Source organism: Xiphophorus maculatus, chromosome 2 (assembly GCF_002775205.1).
Source record: "Xiphophorus maculatus strain JP 163 A chromosome 2, X_maculatus-5.0-male, whole genome shotgun sequence".
NCBI lineage: Eukaryota > Metazoa > Chordata > Actinopteri > Cyprinodontiformes > Poeciliidae > Xiphophorus > Xiphophorus maculatus.
The window spans coordinates 17,673,325-17,687,791 of NC_036444.1; the positions used below are offsets into that span (position 1 = coordinate 17,673,325).

Here is a 14,467-nt window from a genome sequence, read left to right on the forward strand (position 1 = left end):
CATCTTAAAAAAAGAACATTGTTGTAATCATTATTACATTTGTTAAGAACACCTACTGTCTCATCTCCTGTTGCCAAGTTGTAATGCAGATGACAAATGTCAGTAAGAGACGGAAGAATGTAACTGTGAACATGTGTTGTTAAAAATAAATAAAAATAAAGTTTAAAAAAAAAGAACATTATAATTGGTCAGTTTTGGGAACACATCAGTCTTGCGGTTGTTGTTTTTTTTTTTGTCCCTAAAAAAAAAAAGAGTTTCGATATAAGTTTCGGTTTCAGTTCTTTATAAATGGGCCTGTCCATGTTGTTGCCTCAAGTCAGCTGTAAACAGTTTCCTTGAGTGATTATTTGATGCATCTTCTTTCGGGATGGCATCGACTAGTGGTTCAAAATTAGTTTTCAAGATTCTGTGCGACAATGACGGTTGTTTGGAGGTAAGGCAGCTGAACGCGAAGCTGGCACAAAACAGCTTCGGAGTTAAAGTAGCGAACCTCCGTTCAGTTCTTTTCGACGACGGTAAAATTGCGATTCGGGAGGGCAGACAGCGGGTTCCTGGGGGTAACATCAGGCCCGACAGTCTGGTTGTTGCTAAAACCAGTTTGAGGCTTTGCCAGAGAAAAGCTGGGGAATGCGGACATTGTGATAGTTTACACTTGTGTAGGTATTTTGTCTGCGGAGGCTGCACCTTCGGGTAAGTTTCTTCTGTATATGTCAGCTGTTTTTAATATATCGCTTGTGGCATCTCTGAGTTATTTAAGTTAATACATTAGATGCGGCTTAAACTCAGTTCGAAGGTATTTTACTTATATATGACATTGAATGAGAGGCACGGAAACTCAGTATTGCCTTAAAGAAAATCATTACTAGATTAAACTTGGTGAAAATGTAAGTTTGTGAAATAAAAAACAGCAACAACATACAGTTGAATGTTTTATTGTTATGTCAATACATTGAATCTTTTAAAGATGTCCTGTACAATTATGAAAACATTTAAACTGTCAGATTTAGTAGACGACCAAAACTGACATCTAATTGGGCAACTTGCACATCATCATGTGTGGATCAATCTCATTGTCCTTTGCAGTATAGACTGCAGAATCAACAGACTTTAGACTGCAGTATCAACATCATAAAAAAGTTAGTATGATATGATTTCTGAAATTGTTTTTCAACTTTAATCATTTAACTTCCCCTTTATTTCATCCAGACATTGGAAGCATTTAACATTATTCAATCACTAGAACATTTTTTTTAAAAACCCTAAAGATTATTTTCAGTACATTAGAAAATGTATTTAAAAATTATTTTTCTTTCAATGATTCAATAAAAAGCATCTTAACTCATCAATTACATCGACTCATTACAGATGGAGGAATTTATTTAGTGCTTGTTTCTGTTAATGCTGAAAATTAGCAATAATTTACCACAGATACTGAAGATAGACAAATAGACAGACAGGCTTCGGTTTGAAAACCCCAGAATGTGTTTTGATTGATTGAATTAATTAATTAGATGAATTTGTTTATTCAATACAAGCAACTTCTTTAACTGGAAGACCTGGTATCATTTTAGACCCAAGTGTAAAAATCCACACAATTTGGCTTCTCCACACAACGCTGATCTTTTGCAAAGATTTGGTCTTCAGGATTTGACAGAGAAACAACTTTTCCAGCTTTTACTGCAGAATGATCCTTTCCTGCTTCCTGAGGTAGGCATTGCTGACTAAAATCCTAATTAAAACGATCTGACATTATGCTTGACATATTCTCACATTATTCTCTTCAATGACTTTCTACAGGTCTGTCCGCATTACAACAAGGGTGATGGTCCGTTTGGCTCCTGCAGATACACCACCTCCTGCACAAAGCTCCATGTCTGCCTGCATTTCCTCCAGGGTGACTGTAGGTATGGCTCAAGATGCAAGAGAACCCATACTGTTCAACAAGGAATGAAGCTTTTCAAAGGATTCAGTCAGGAGAATATTCAAAACCTTTACAAGATCTACAGGAATAAATTCATCATCACTGGACAATGTGGACAGCACGAGACTCCAGCTGCTGCTGGTCCAGGTAAGTTTCTTTAAAGAAATTATGAATTTTGACATAATTTTTCTCTTGATAATTTCTCTCCTATTTTTTTTTTTGAGGATTATATGACTTGTATATTTGTATCTCCTGCAGTGCTTCCAGAGGTGACATTCAGTCAACAGCTGCCTTCCCATCAGCCTCCACAAATGAGTCCTAGAAGCCTCACCAACTCTGTTGGTCCTTCAAAATCTAACAGTGAAGGTGAAAGGAATGAGATCTGCCTCTATAATATTCGCAAAAGCTGCAGCTTCAAAGGTACCTGCTGCTGGTTGAGCTGACCCGTCACACCTGATGTAAATTTAATCCCTATATAATGTTCTAAGTTGAGTTTTCTATTGCAGAGAAATGTGTGCGTGTCCACTGGAACCTACCGTACAAATGGGAGGTTTTACACAGAGATGGTGTTACTTGGAAGGACTTGCCTTGTATGGAAGAAATTGAAAAGGCATACTCTGACCCAACATGCAACAGTAGCTCGGATCCACTGCTGTCTACGTTGGGAATTCTCTCGAGTCTGAATCTTGGGTAAAGAGAGACACAAATGTTCACTATTCAGATTGCAGATGTTTAGTGTTCTGTGATACATACAGGGTCTAGCAAGTACTCCGATGTTGTTTTGGCTCAATTTTGACACGCAAGACGTAACCGCTAAAATCCGGTTTAGGATTTTCAAAATAAAAGATCTGGAAGTAGTTAATTATTTCTTGCGCGGCCAATTGGTCCGCGGACCGGTGGTTGGGGATCACTGATATAGGGAATCTACTTTCCTTTCAGATCTGCATCTAACATTAAGCAGCATGTTGACTTTAAAACGATGACCTACAAAGAGTCTCCAGTTCGTCGCCTGTCCACGGCTTCTTCTGTCCTACATCCGCCACACTTCATTCTCACAACTCAGTGGATTTGGTACTGGAAGGAAGACAATGGTTTATGGATTGAGTATGGACAGGTGATTGGAATATAACTGCAGTTAAACTACGTATTACTATTATGATTAATGGACGACTTTACAAAATAGAAACTCTTGTTTTTCTACTTGTATGCATTTATAAATAATTTCTTTTAAAATCTTTTGCTTTCAGTTAATTCATCCTTAAAGTGCAAACTGTGATATTTGACATATTCTTATTTCTCATTATACTTGCAGAGAAAAAAAAAAAAACTACATTAAGACAACTGCAATACCATATTGCATAATCTGGTACTGTCAGTCAATACTGGGTTTCAATTTTCCTTTGTCTGTTGATGCTAATATGTGCTGCAGATGGTGAAACATTAAACATTGAGAATAATTTGCTTTAGGAACTGTTTATTATTCTCAACAGACTGTCCTATTTGTTGCATCAGACTGTTGCCAACAGAGGCACGGGTATGTACTTTCTGAGGTGTAGGCAGACACATTATAGCACAGCACACAGCTGCAAGACAACAGTCACCTGTCATTTTACTGTTAACTTAATCTAACCGGAAAATTTACAAGCCTCTCTTTGATAGACGGAAATGGCATACCTGCTGTGTGTCAACCACTTTGAAAAGCATTTTTCAAATGCATCTTTATCCTGGATAAAGGATAAAGTCCCTTGAGGGACTGTCCACATTCATTCATAGGGATGAATGAGGACAGCATCTGTAGCTCCATGACATAAGATGACAATATGAGTCAGATGAAAGAATATGATCGCGCATTCTTAATTAGGAGTACGTTTTCTATCATCATTTTGGCGCCCCTTATAGCACAGCGCCCCAGTATGTTGCATATAGTGCATACCCACTTTTTGTGCCACTAATTACCAATCAAAAATCACAAGTCTTTATCTATTGTTATTTTTACTTTATTTCTGGTACTTTGTACCAGTTCAAGATTTTGATGTCTATTTATCTATCAGCTGATTTATAGTGGTCGCTGATGTGGCATGAACACTACATTTCTATCACTTTTATTTTCAGTCAATCCTACAGTTTGGTGTATTTTTATGTTTGCGTTGTTTTCAGGGTGGAGGAGACACCACTGTGACTTCTGAAACTCTGGAGAAAATGTACCTGGCAGACAAGTATGCAGAGATCACTTTCCAGGCAGGCAAACATCAATACACCGTGCATTTCAAAGGTGATGAAGGAAGCCAGACGATGTTTCAACAGAATTTAAAATATAAAACTAAGAGAGAGATCCGAAGGAGGCCTCGCTTTGTGTCACCTCAGGATGTGAATGACATCAAGAGGTATTGTGTTCATATGTCAAATTCCTGCTTATACAAGTTATTTGTACTGTATGAAGATTTTTTTTTATCTTAATTTATTTGGATATTTAATTTTTTATTGATCTTGTTTATAGTGGACCATCACACAGCTCCTGCTCCTCCACAGCGGAACATATTCCACCCCACTGGGACAAGAAAGCCCTGCCTGATTTGAGTTATAAGGTATATTTAATGTATAGCCTCTATTTGACTCTGCTTGACGGATTTCATTATTAAACACACAAGTACCCCTTGCCTTACCAAGGCATGTACCTTCCATGACATGGTAAGGTCATGTTACCTTACCAACGTGACATTTTTCTGTCATGTTTCAGCTCGTGCTCCTCTCCAGAGTTGATCCAGATTATAAAATTGAGGAGGATTTCAGACGCACCATGCCTTGCAGTAGAATTGAAAGCATCCAAAGAATCCAGAACCCGTCTTTGTGGAAAGTCTTTCAATGGTGATACACTTTGAAAATTTGCCCTATCCAGTGATAAAGATGAAGCCTTTATCACGGCTTTTAGAAGCAGGGTTATTACATGGTTGCTCATCATTTTGTCATATTTATCACTTAACTTTTGTGCTGCATAATAAGTCTTATGCTTTACTTCAGGCAGAAGGACCAGATGCAGAAGAGGAATGGAGGGACACGTGTGGATGAGAAACTTTTGTTCCACGGCACAGAAGAGAGCCTGGTCGACGCCATTTGTGATCAGAACTTTGACTGGAGGATGTGTGGCGTCCACGGAACAGCCTATGGGAGAGGTATAAAAAATATATTCTGGTGATATAATGATCAAATCAGAGTTGGAAAAGTTACAATTAGGAATAGAAAAAGCATTGTAACTTTTAACTACTATTTTCCTTTCTAGGGAGCTACTTTGCCAGAGATGCCTCCTACTCAGACAGATATTCTAGAGTCCGAGGGAGTCTGAACAAGATCATGTTTGTTGCTCGAGTGCTGGTGGGTGAATACACAAAGGGAAGGAGCAACTACGTTCGACCACCACCAAAAGCAGGAAGCAAAGCTCTTTATGACAGCTGCGTTGACTCTGAAAGAGACCCCAGCATATTTGTGGTCTTTGAAAAACAGCAGATTTATCCAGAGTATCTAATCAAGTACAGATGAGAAAACAAATGCTTTAATTCCCTTTTGCTAAAGGGAAATAAAACACAAATACAAATGGGACACTTTTTAGCTTGCTAAAGTCCAATACACATAAGGGAACATTTTGCTGGGTATCTTTGTTCTGTCCAAAGCATGCAGTTTGGCTTTCTTTGTGTATTTTGTACTTACTTCTCAATAGCTCTTTTTTTCCATAACCTTAGGTGACTACATGTCTGTCGGGAGTTTGCCTAAGTAAATAGTCTTTTGTAAATATTCATTTGTCCAGGAAATCACAAAAACACAATTTCGAATTTGTTGCTCCTTAGTGCTGTAGGCAGTAGCAAGTATATGGGCATTGGGCAATCTTGTATTCCATCTCTTCATAACCCAAGTCCCCCTGAAAGGTATGCACAAACTTTCTTAATTAAGACATTTTCATTCAAACCAAAATGTATGGAGAAAACACAAGCTTACTTGCCTTTGCAAATATCATATTTCAGATTAACTGGAAGCCAAACGTATATTGCAGAGAAGAAGCTTAATTATTATCCACCATACCATGAACGGTTATTTAAAAAAATTATTTCAAAAGCAAATCATATACAAATTTACAACAAAGTGTTTTAGAAAGTATTAATACAGAGAAATTGAAACCTGCATGTATCCTCTTGCAAAAACCAAATTATTTTTATTCCTACCTAGTAGATGTTAATCTCTTTAAACACCTTTACAAACCTCGCAAGATATAAATGATTTTAATATCAAAATGAAACAAATGTTATGCTTAATCTTTTAAAGAAAAGCTGTTTAAAGTGTTAAAAGGATGGACTTATCCTATCCAAAGTGCTAATAAACTTTTCCAGGAGTGTTAATCTTTCAAAAAATTGAAAGTACTGACACCTGTGTTCTTTTGATCCCCCTGAGATATCTTCAATTTCATTGCAAACAAAAGTATAAATGGTATCTGTTCCTTGGCTTCATGGAAATTAAACTTATTCAAAAGAGCTTCATGATGAACTGTTAGCAGACTCACTTGTAGCGTTAAATCTGACACAAAGTGCTGCGAAGGCCTATTGTAATCATAGTGTTTATTATTAAACACTTAGTAAAGATGATAAGCACAATGATTATATATAGTGTTTAATAATAAACAACAAAAAAAGTGAAAACGATCATTCACAGGCTTCATTACTGTAAGGTGAAGTTGCATAAAATTTTCCCTAACACATCCCCACTGTGTGACAAATGCCATATTGAAGAAGCCACCCTTCTCCATTATTACTCTTTGTGTACAAAATGAACCCCATTTTGGTCTGGCATATTCAAAACCTTATCAGATATGTTCCATACAGAGTTGAGGCTGGACCCACTTCTGATTGTACTCTGCGTTTCTGTTCAGCTTTCTAAATTTAATAAATGCCAACAACAGTTATTATCTTATGCCTTTATCATAGGAAAAAAGCTAATGTTGATGTTCTGGAAAGGTTCCATCGGTTAAATTGTGGCTGGAGGAACTGGTAAGGCTCTCTCATCTGGAAAGAATACAGTTCTTAGCAATATTAGCAAATAACTTAAAGCGATTCATTAGAACTTGGCGACCCCTTTGGCAATATATTGATAACTCTATTTGAAGAGAATTTGATTTGATTCTCGATGTGATAAGATGCAAGTCCTAGGGAAAGGGGAGGTAATGTCCCTGTTTATTTACATCACTTTAGTTTTGTTTTGATTTTGTATTGTCTTTATGTTTTATGTTCACATCAAAAAGAGGACAAATTTGTATTGTTGATGTTTCAATTTTCATGTCTGATTCCTCAATAAAACTGACAACAAAAAAAAGTGAAAACCCATGTTAAATATTCTAATATTACGCAAAAATACATCACCAAGTGAGAACCAAACACCCTTCCGTCATAAGTTTCGTTTTCCTTACTTCATAAAAGAAGGCGTGTTGTGAGTATTTGGGTCAGGTCAGCTGTAGCTCTAGTCGAAGAGCCATCGTTAGGTCAGACTTCTTTCGGAATGGCTTCTAAGGATTTAATTATTAGGGTCCTGTGTGACAACCACGGATGTTTGGACTTTGAGCAGCTGCTAGAACTCGCCCAGAGCAATTTCGGCTTTGAGGTGGCGGATCTGCGCTCCGTTCTTTTTGACGACGGAATAATAGCGATACGAGAAGGAAAAGAGAAGCTCACCAGCGGTTATTTAATCAGGCCTGATAGTCTGGTAGTGGCAAAAACCAGCCTGAGGCTTTGCCAGATGAAAGCTGGACAGTGTAACCAGTGTGATGGTTTACACCTGTGCAGGTATATTATTGGTGGAAGCTGCACATTCGGGTAAGTTCACTTGAACAGTTGGTTCAAGTTTTACAGTTCAACAGTTGGTTCTTTTAACCAATATACAATTCAGTTTAATAAGCTCGATATATTTTTGGGTTATATTTTATGTGTCCATTTTTAGATGAAGGTAAGACTTACTCTCAAACTTCCCTAGAAACTTTATTTAAAATTTCGCCGACTTTTGCAAAACCTTAACACTTTAAGAAAACGGCACTGTGATCATTTGTACTTGGCACATTTTTTGGTTAAATATAAAACCGATGAGAAAACAAAGCTTTGCTAACCAAAATCTGGAAGTTTGCCAATCAAGGGGCTAAAAATAGAGTATTATTGCATTGACATGGGTGTGTCATGTGATTTTGGTTTCAAGGAAATACTTCTAAAAGCTTTCTCATAAACTAAAACTTTATTAGTCGCACTCAATAAGTAGTCTACCAGTAAGCAGAGACAGATAAACGTAAAAATATTTTTACTATGGAAGAAAGATGTTTGTTTTAGTCTTTCCCTTGTGTGTTCAGGTAATTTCACCATGTCGTCCAGAAGAGGGCAGTGTTTAACTGCCTTAGACATTGTGTTCCTTCCAAAACTGCGTAATACAGTGCCTTGCTACAGTTTTCACACAAATTTAAGGCGTTTTAATTTAGCTTTGTATATGTTTAAGTTTTTCTGGTGTGAGTTATTATTGCTACATAAGTTATTTGCTCATGTGTAAGCAGCCGGAGGAGCTCTACTAAATGGAGTGAGGCCTTAGCCTCTTTTCAATCCCCTGAAGGTCATGAAAAATAACTTGAGTATACTAGAAGTAAAATGCTATAGTATTTTGTTGTTGGAATAGAAATAGAATCTCCACGGTTTAGAGTGGAGTGGATGTACACCACACTATAGTTTATCCTGTTTCTTCTACTGCTTGCTAAAGATTTTACGTGTATGTATTTGCTATCTAATACTTTTGATGGAACTGTAATTACTGTAAAATTATTTTTCTTTTTATAGCTGAACTGGGTTGAGTCATATTAGGAGTAGAAGACATATTATGTTCACTCAACAAAGGATAAATTAATAAATGTGTTAATCTATTTTAACCTAACTCCCTGTCCTCTCTGGTAGAAGTAATATTACAGCTTGTGTGTGAAGAAGAAGTACAGCCTGACCTTTCACTGCTACGCAGATGACATGCATCTGCCAATAGATTCCATCAGCCATGAAGCTATTACTTCCTTGTATGTCAGGTATTAAGCAGAGGTTGACTCGTGTTTATCATATTTAAACAAGGACAAAAATGAACATATAGTGTTTGGGGAAGGGGAAGTAGCTGGCCTTAATACTTCTTTCAGCTGCGTTCCCACAGTCAAAAATCTTGGTGTGCTCCTTTACTCAAATTTCAACTTGACAAACATTGTTATCAGGATGAGTTTTTTTAACGTACGGCTCCTGGCAAAGGCCAAAATCTTTCTAGATTATAACAGCATTGAAATGGCTGCGACTGCTTTATACCTTTGTGACTGGATTATTGCAATTTGCTTTGTTTTGGCATGAACCAGTCTACAGACTCCCGCCATCTCCTAACTCAATCTAAGAAACATGATCACATCACACCAATATTTTAATATCTTCACAGTCTCCCTGTTCAGTTTAGGATTGATTTGATCTTCTTATTGTTTGTTTTTAAAGTTCTTAAAAGAAAAATGTTTCTAATTTACATTTTTAATGGATTAAAACAAAAAATAACATTTGTTTGTTGTCTTTAGAGACAAGTGTAAAAATCCACACAGTCTCACCTCTCACCACAACAGTCGGCTTTTAAGGAGAAAAGGTCTTCATGATTTGACAGAGAAACAGTTGTTGCAGCTCTTAATGCAGAATGATCCTTTTCTGCTTCCTGAGGTAGGACTTGTTGACTTTAGTCAGATGATGAGCAATAAATCTGCCTTGTTACCTCAAAATGCTACATTTTTGATCCCCTCTGTTTTTCTTTAGGTTTGTCCGCATTACAACAAGGGTGACGGTCAGTTTGGCTCCTGCAAGTTTGCTGCCACCTGCAAAAAGCTCCATGTCTGCCTGCACTTTCTGCAGGGAGACTGTAAGTTTGGCTCTTCGTGTAAGAGAAAGCACACTTTTGACCAACAGGCACTGAAACTTTTCCAAGGATTCAGTGAGGAAAATATTCAAAACCTTTACAAGATCTATAGGAATAAATTCATCATCGCTGGTCAACAAGAGAAGCCAGCTGCTGCATCAGGTTATTAGTTACTTTTATAAAAAAGTGCTCCATTGTTTTTCTTCCCATGAACTGAAGACGGTATTCTACATAATATATTTTAAATGATTCTTTACTTTAGTGCTTCCAGAGGTGACAATCAGCCATCAGCAGCCTTCCCGTGAACCTGCTCAAAACAAACCTCAATCTCCAACTAAGTCTGCCAGCCCTCCTAAACCATTAACTGATGCTGAGCGTAACGAAATCTGCCTCTTCTTTATACGCAGACACTGCAGCTTCAAAGGTATCAACTCATAAGAGAGCTGATGCTTTTCATCTACAGCACTCTTGAGTTTTCACAGTTGTTACTTTCTGAACGGTCATTTCTTGTGGATTTTGTCACAGAGAAATGCAGCCGTATCCACTGGCATCTGCCTTACAGATGGCAGGTTTTAGACCAGGATGGTGTGACCTGGAAGGACTTGGTCAACATGGAGGAAGTTGAGAAGGCATTCTGTGATCCATCATGTGAGACGAGCTGCAAAGATCAACCAAAACCTGCTTCAGCATTTATGAGTATTTTCAGTTTTCGAAGGTAAAATGGTTACTCATTCACTTCCTGTGAAACTGAACGCCAAAGATATGTGTTCTGGTTCAGCTAAGCTTTGAGAGTAACTACTTTCTTTTGGCAGTGCACCAAAAAGTGAGCCTTGTGTGGACTTCAAAAATATGACATTTGGAGGATCACAAGTTCGGCGGCTGTCCACTGCCTCATCTGTATCAAAGCCCCCACACTTCATTTTAACAACAGAGTGGTTGTGGTACTGGAAGGAAAACGATGGGAGATGGGTGGAGTATGGACAGGTGAGTTGATCAAATTCAGTTTTTAAATATCATTAATGTAATGACTGCAAAAGCTCAACCCTATGCTAGGATTGAGCTCAAATTATCAACACCGGTGTTAAAAAGAGGTCCTGCAGTGTGTCACTGAAAGAATTAGCAAAAATATTAAAATTGGTGAAGTTACAAGTCTTCTTGAGTCTAAGCAGAAGTTCAAATTGCTTTGACAGATATTAAAAGGGCAAAGTTAAGTCTGAGTATGAAGCCGAAGTAAAATAATTGTGTTCATTTTAGCCTAAATTGACTGTAAAGTGATAGACTATTAACTGCAAAAGGTTTACTCTTTGTCCTTTATCCTTTAAATCTAACTAAAAAGTAAAAAAAAAATAGATAATTTATAAGTTAACTCTTGAATAAGTTGCACTGTACTGCACTGCAAGAAGGAAAGACAAATGATTAAAGGAATGAATGAACATTTTATTTATATCTTAATTATCCCTTAGTTCGCCTGTCTTTTCAGGCTTACACATCTTGAGTCATGGACTGTTTTCTCTTTCCTTGGTTTTTGTTGTTTTATATTCCTCTAGTTAATGAGACTAAATGCCTCAGTCTTCTGCTTCACTCGTCCTCCTCCCTCTCAGTCAATTAGTTTCACCCGTTTCACTTCCCAGTATTCAGTCATCCCTGTAAACAGACTTCATAACTTCATAACAGCAAATGTTCAGACTCACAGAAGTGGAATGTATCCCTTGTTGACGCACCTGTGTGTTTCTTATTTGTTGAAGTGAAAATGAAAAAGACTGAGGGAGGAGCCAGTCTCTCATACAACAGATTGAGACATGCCTCTAGATCTCTGGTTAACTCCTTGAACTATGTGAATTCAAGGAATTAACCAGATTAACCATCGGCTACGAAACCACTGGCTACAAACATAGCTCTTTTTCTAGCTACAGCTTATCTGTATGTGTCTGTCAGTCAAATTTCTCTCACAGCAAAGCAAAAGAGGATGGTGGTTGATTGCTGATACCACAAAATAAATTCATGTAACACTGCTACCACTTCATTCTTAATTTGAAGAGTTGCATCCTTTTTATGAAATTTAATTCTTCATTGGTTACCAATGTTTTTTGGGACCAAGTGTATATAGGTGTTCCTAATAGCTTTCCGAAGGAAACAAATATTTTAATGCTTACATGATTGTTCTTTCGCTTTTGTGTTTCTTTTAGGATTCTGGAAATTCCATGATCACTTCCCAAACTCTGGAAAATGTGTACATGGCCGACAGAGAAACGGAGATCTCTTTCCAGGCTGGCAAACAAAAGTATGTTTTACACTTTAAGGATGCAGCAGGAACCCAGCAAATGTATCAGCAGAATGTACAATACCAGACTAAGAGAGATGTCCGAAGGAGGCCTCGCTTTGTGTCACCTCAAGATGTGGAGGAGAAGCTCAAGAGGTAACATACACCTGCGTGGATTCTTTGCCATTCTAAGGTTTATGTTTGTACATTGCAGTGTCACTGAGATGATGCCTAATTTCTGTATTTTCTCTGCAGTGAAACATCACACACTGCAAACTCATCCACTGTGGAAAATGTCCCATCGCATTGGGACAAGAATGCACTGCCTGATCTAGGATATAAGGTATTATTTTTTATTTATATATCTTCTCTAAATCGCTATGGTTATAAATTTTTATTTCTATGATTTGCTTTCAATATTTCTAATAACTCCACCTCTTTATTTGATTCTCTTTTTTTTTTTTTTTTTTACCAGCTAATGGTTCTGTCCAAACCCGCAACAGATTACAATATGATTGAGATGTTGTTCAAGCGCACCCTGCCTAATGCTAACATTGAAAGCATCCAGAGGATTCAGAATCCATCCTTGTGGAAAGTCTTTCAATGGTAAATCACAGGCACTTTAATTTTATATTTTTGTGGGCAGGACCACTTGGTTTTCGGTGTTATGAAGAGTAACTACTGGTAAATATTTGTGTTTTATGTTTTGTACTTTATTTGCAGGCAGAAGGAGCAGATGCAGAAGAGGAATGGAGGGAAACTTGTAAATCAGCAGTACTTGTTCCACGGGACAGATGAGAGCCTGGTTGATGCCATATGTGAGCAAAACTTTGACTGGAGGATGTGTGGCGTCCATGGAACAGCCTATGGCAAAGGTATCGTAAAACATATAAGTGTTTTGATCAAAAGCAGAATCTAGAAGTAGAACATTTCTAATTATTTGTTATTTTCTCTCTGATATTTTTTTCTAGGGAGCTACTTTGCCAGAGATGCAACCTACTCAGACAGATATTCCAGGGTTGGAGGGAGTCGAACCAAGAACATGTTTGTTGCTCTGGTCCTGGTAGGTGAATCCACGACTGGCAGCAGCAACTATGTTCGACCACCACCAAAAGCAGGAAGCAAAGCTCTTTATGACAGCTGTGTTAATTCCACCAGCAACCCCAGCATTTATGTGATCTTTGAAAAACAGCAGATTTATCCAGAGTATCTAATCAAATACAGATAAGTCAAAACATATTTTTCTCAAAATTTGGGTTGAGGGAATAACTCCAGCATAGAATGCCTCACAGTGTAACTGATTGCTGTGATGTTTGGATGAAGATTATTTAAACACTTTAAATAATACAATTTTAAATACTTAGACAACCTGTAATGGGAAGTTGTGAATATTTTTTTCCTTCCAGCTCACACTTTATCCTAATCTGTGTTTTCTGCATTTTTCTGGGCATGGTCTCTTTATTTAATTGAAGATAACCACTTGTACATGTTTGAACCTCGTACTAGTGAGTAATGTTTAGTGATTCATCAATATTAGGTTAGATGGGCTAAAACTAAGGGAGATGGAGCCTTTATGTTTTTCACTCCAAAGCAGTTTAATTCTGGAACTATGTTTTGCTGACACTGTGGACACTTTTAAATCCATTTGCAAACCTTTTAGTTTTTCATAATTATACTATGAATCTTTTCATTTCTTGTGTATCATGTGCAAAACTTGACTATGTGTTTGCATCAGAATTGGTCAATTACTTATTTTTTTTCTGCATCAATACTTCAAATGAACAGGTGTCTGTGCTTACTGTGGGTGTTGTTTTCTGTTTTGGGGAGGGCTGTAATGTTGTAAATCAGAGGGAGGCATTTAGGGAGTAACATTTTATGTGTATTAGATTTGTAGAATATTTTTTTATGGTTGCTGCTAAATAAAGACAATGCAATCTGCATGGATTTTTTATTTTGCACTTTTTATTTCAATATGTTAAAATATTGTTCTTCCTTTAGAGAGGCATGTTTCCCAGTCCAGTGTAGAAAGAATTTAATATGTTCACAATAACTGTTATTAGAAATATTTTTTGTAATTCTGACCACAAACGTTCGTAGAGAAAAACTTTATATTTTTCTATGTATACAGTTAGTATATGTAGATGTTAAATAAAAATTGAATTGCTGATTTTCTCTCACTTTTTTTGCTCAAGTTATCATGAAGAACGTAAAAACAGTTTTTGAGTAAGTCGTTATGTGTTTGTTTCCTTAGTATGCTATTTAGTGATTTGCCTTCATCTTACAATTTTTCACATGCAAACAATAAAGCTGTGTTGCAGAAAATAGTATAGTACCCAAAGAACGAGAAGAAAGAGAGA

The 14,467-nt window shown here is 37.1% G+C and overlaps 2 protein-coding genes across 2 annotated transcripts; both read left to right on the plus strand.

The window, feature by feature from the left end:
* The first annotated feature begins 277 nt into the window (after positions 1-277).
* LOC102226540 (poly [ADP-ribose] polymerase 12-like) lies at positions 278-7,210 on the plus strand. The gene is made up of 11 exons (XM_014474925.2): positions 278-690; positions 1,572-1,707; positions 1,798-2,068; positions 2,180-2,341; positions 2,428-2,611; positions 2,861-3,035; positions 4,079-4,305; positions 4,419-4,506; positions 4,659-4,786; positions 4,940-5,091; positions 5,199-7,210. Exons 1-11 carry the CDS (start codon positions 368-370, stop codon positions 5,453-5,455), a joined length of 2,103 nt encoding a protein of 700 aa, XP_014330411.1. The 5' UTR covers positions 278-367; the 3' UTR covers positions 5,456-7,210.
* Positions 7,211-7,393: 183 nt separating this feature from the next.
* Positions 7,394-14,050, plus strand: LOC102226286 (poly [ADP-ribose] polymerase 12-like). Its single transcript, XM_014474924.2, has 11 exons — positions 7,394-7,770; positions 9,522-9,657; positions 9,751-10,012; positions 10,113-10,274; positions 10,376-10,565; positions 10,663-10,834; positions 12,037-12,266; positions 12,366-12,453; positions 12,586-12,716; positions 12,834-12,985; positions 13,082-14,050. Exons 1-11 carry the CDS (start codon positions 7,457-7,459, stop codon positions 13,336-13,338), a joined length of 2,094 nt encoding a protein of 697 aa, XP_014330410.1. The 5' UTR covers positions 7,394-7,456; the 3' UTR covers positions 13,339-14,050.
* The last annotated feature ends 417 nt before the right edge of the window (positions 14,051-14,467 follow it).

Coding starts and splice junctions, on each gene's coding strand:
- LOC102226540 (XM_014474925.2), top strand. CDS start 368: ATGGCATCGACTAGTGGTTCAAAATTAGTTTTCAAGATTCTGTGCGAC. Junction 2,342..2,427: donor CAAAAGCTGCAGCTTCAAAG/GTACCTGCTGCT, acceptor TTTCTATTGCAG/AGAAATGTGTGCGTGTCCAC. Junction 3,036..4,078: donor TATGGATTGAGTATGGACAG/GTGATTGGAATA, acceptor CGTTGTTTTCAG/GGTGGAGGAGACACCACTGT.
- LOC102226286 (XM_014474924.2), top strand. CDS start 7,457: ATGGCTTCTAAGGATTTAATTATTAGGGTCCTGTGTGACAACCACGGA. Junction 7,771..9,521: donor GGTGGAAGCTGCACATTCGG/GTAAGTTCACTT, acceptor TGTTGTCTTTAG/AGACAAGTGTAAAAATCCAC. Junction 10,013..10,112: donor GAAGCCAGCTGCTGCATCAG/GTTATTAGTTAC, acceptor TCTTTACTTTAG/TGCTTCCAGAGGTGACAATC.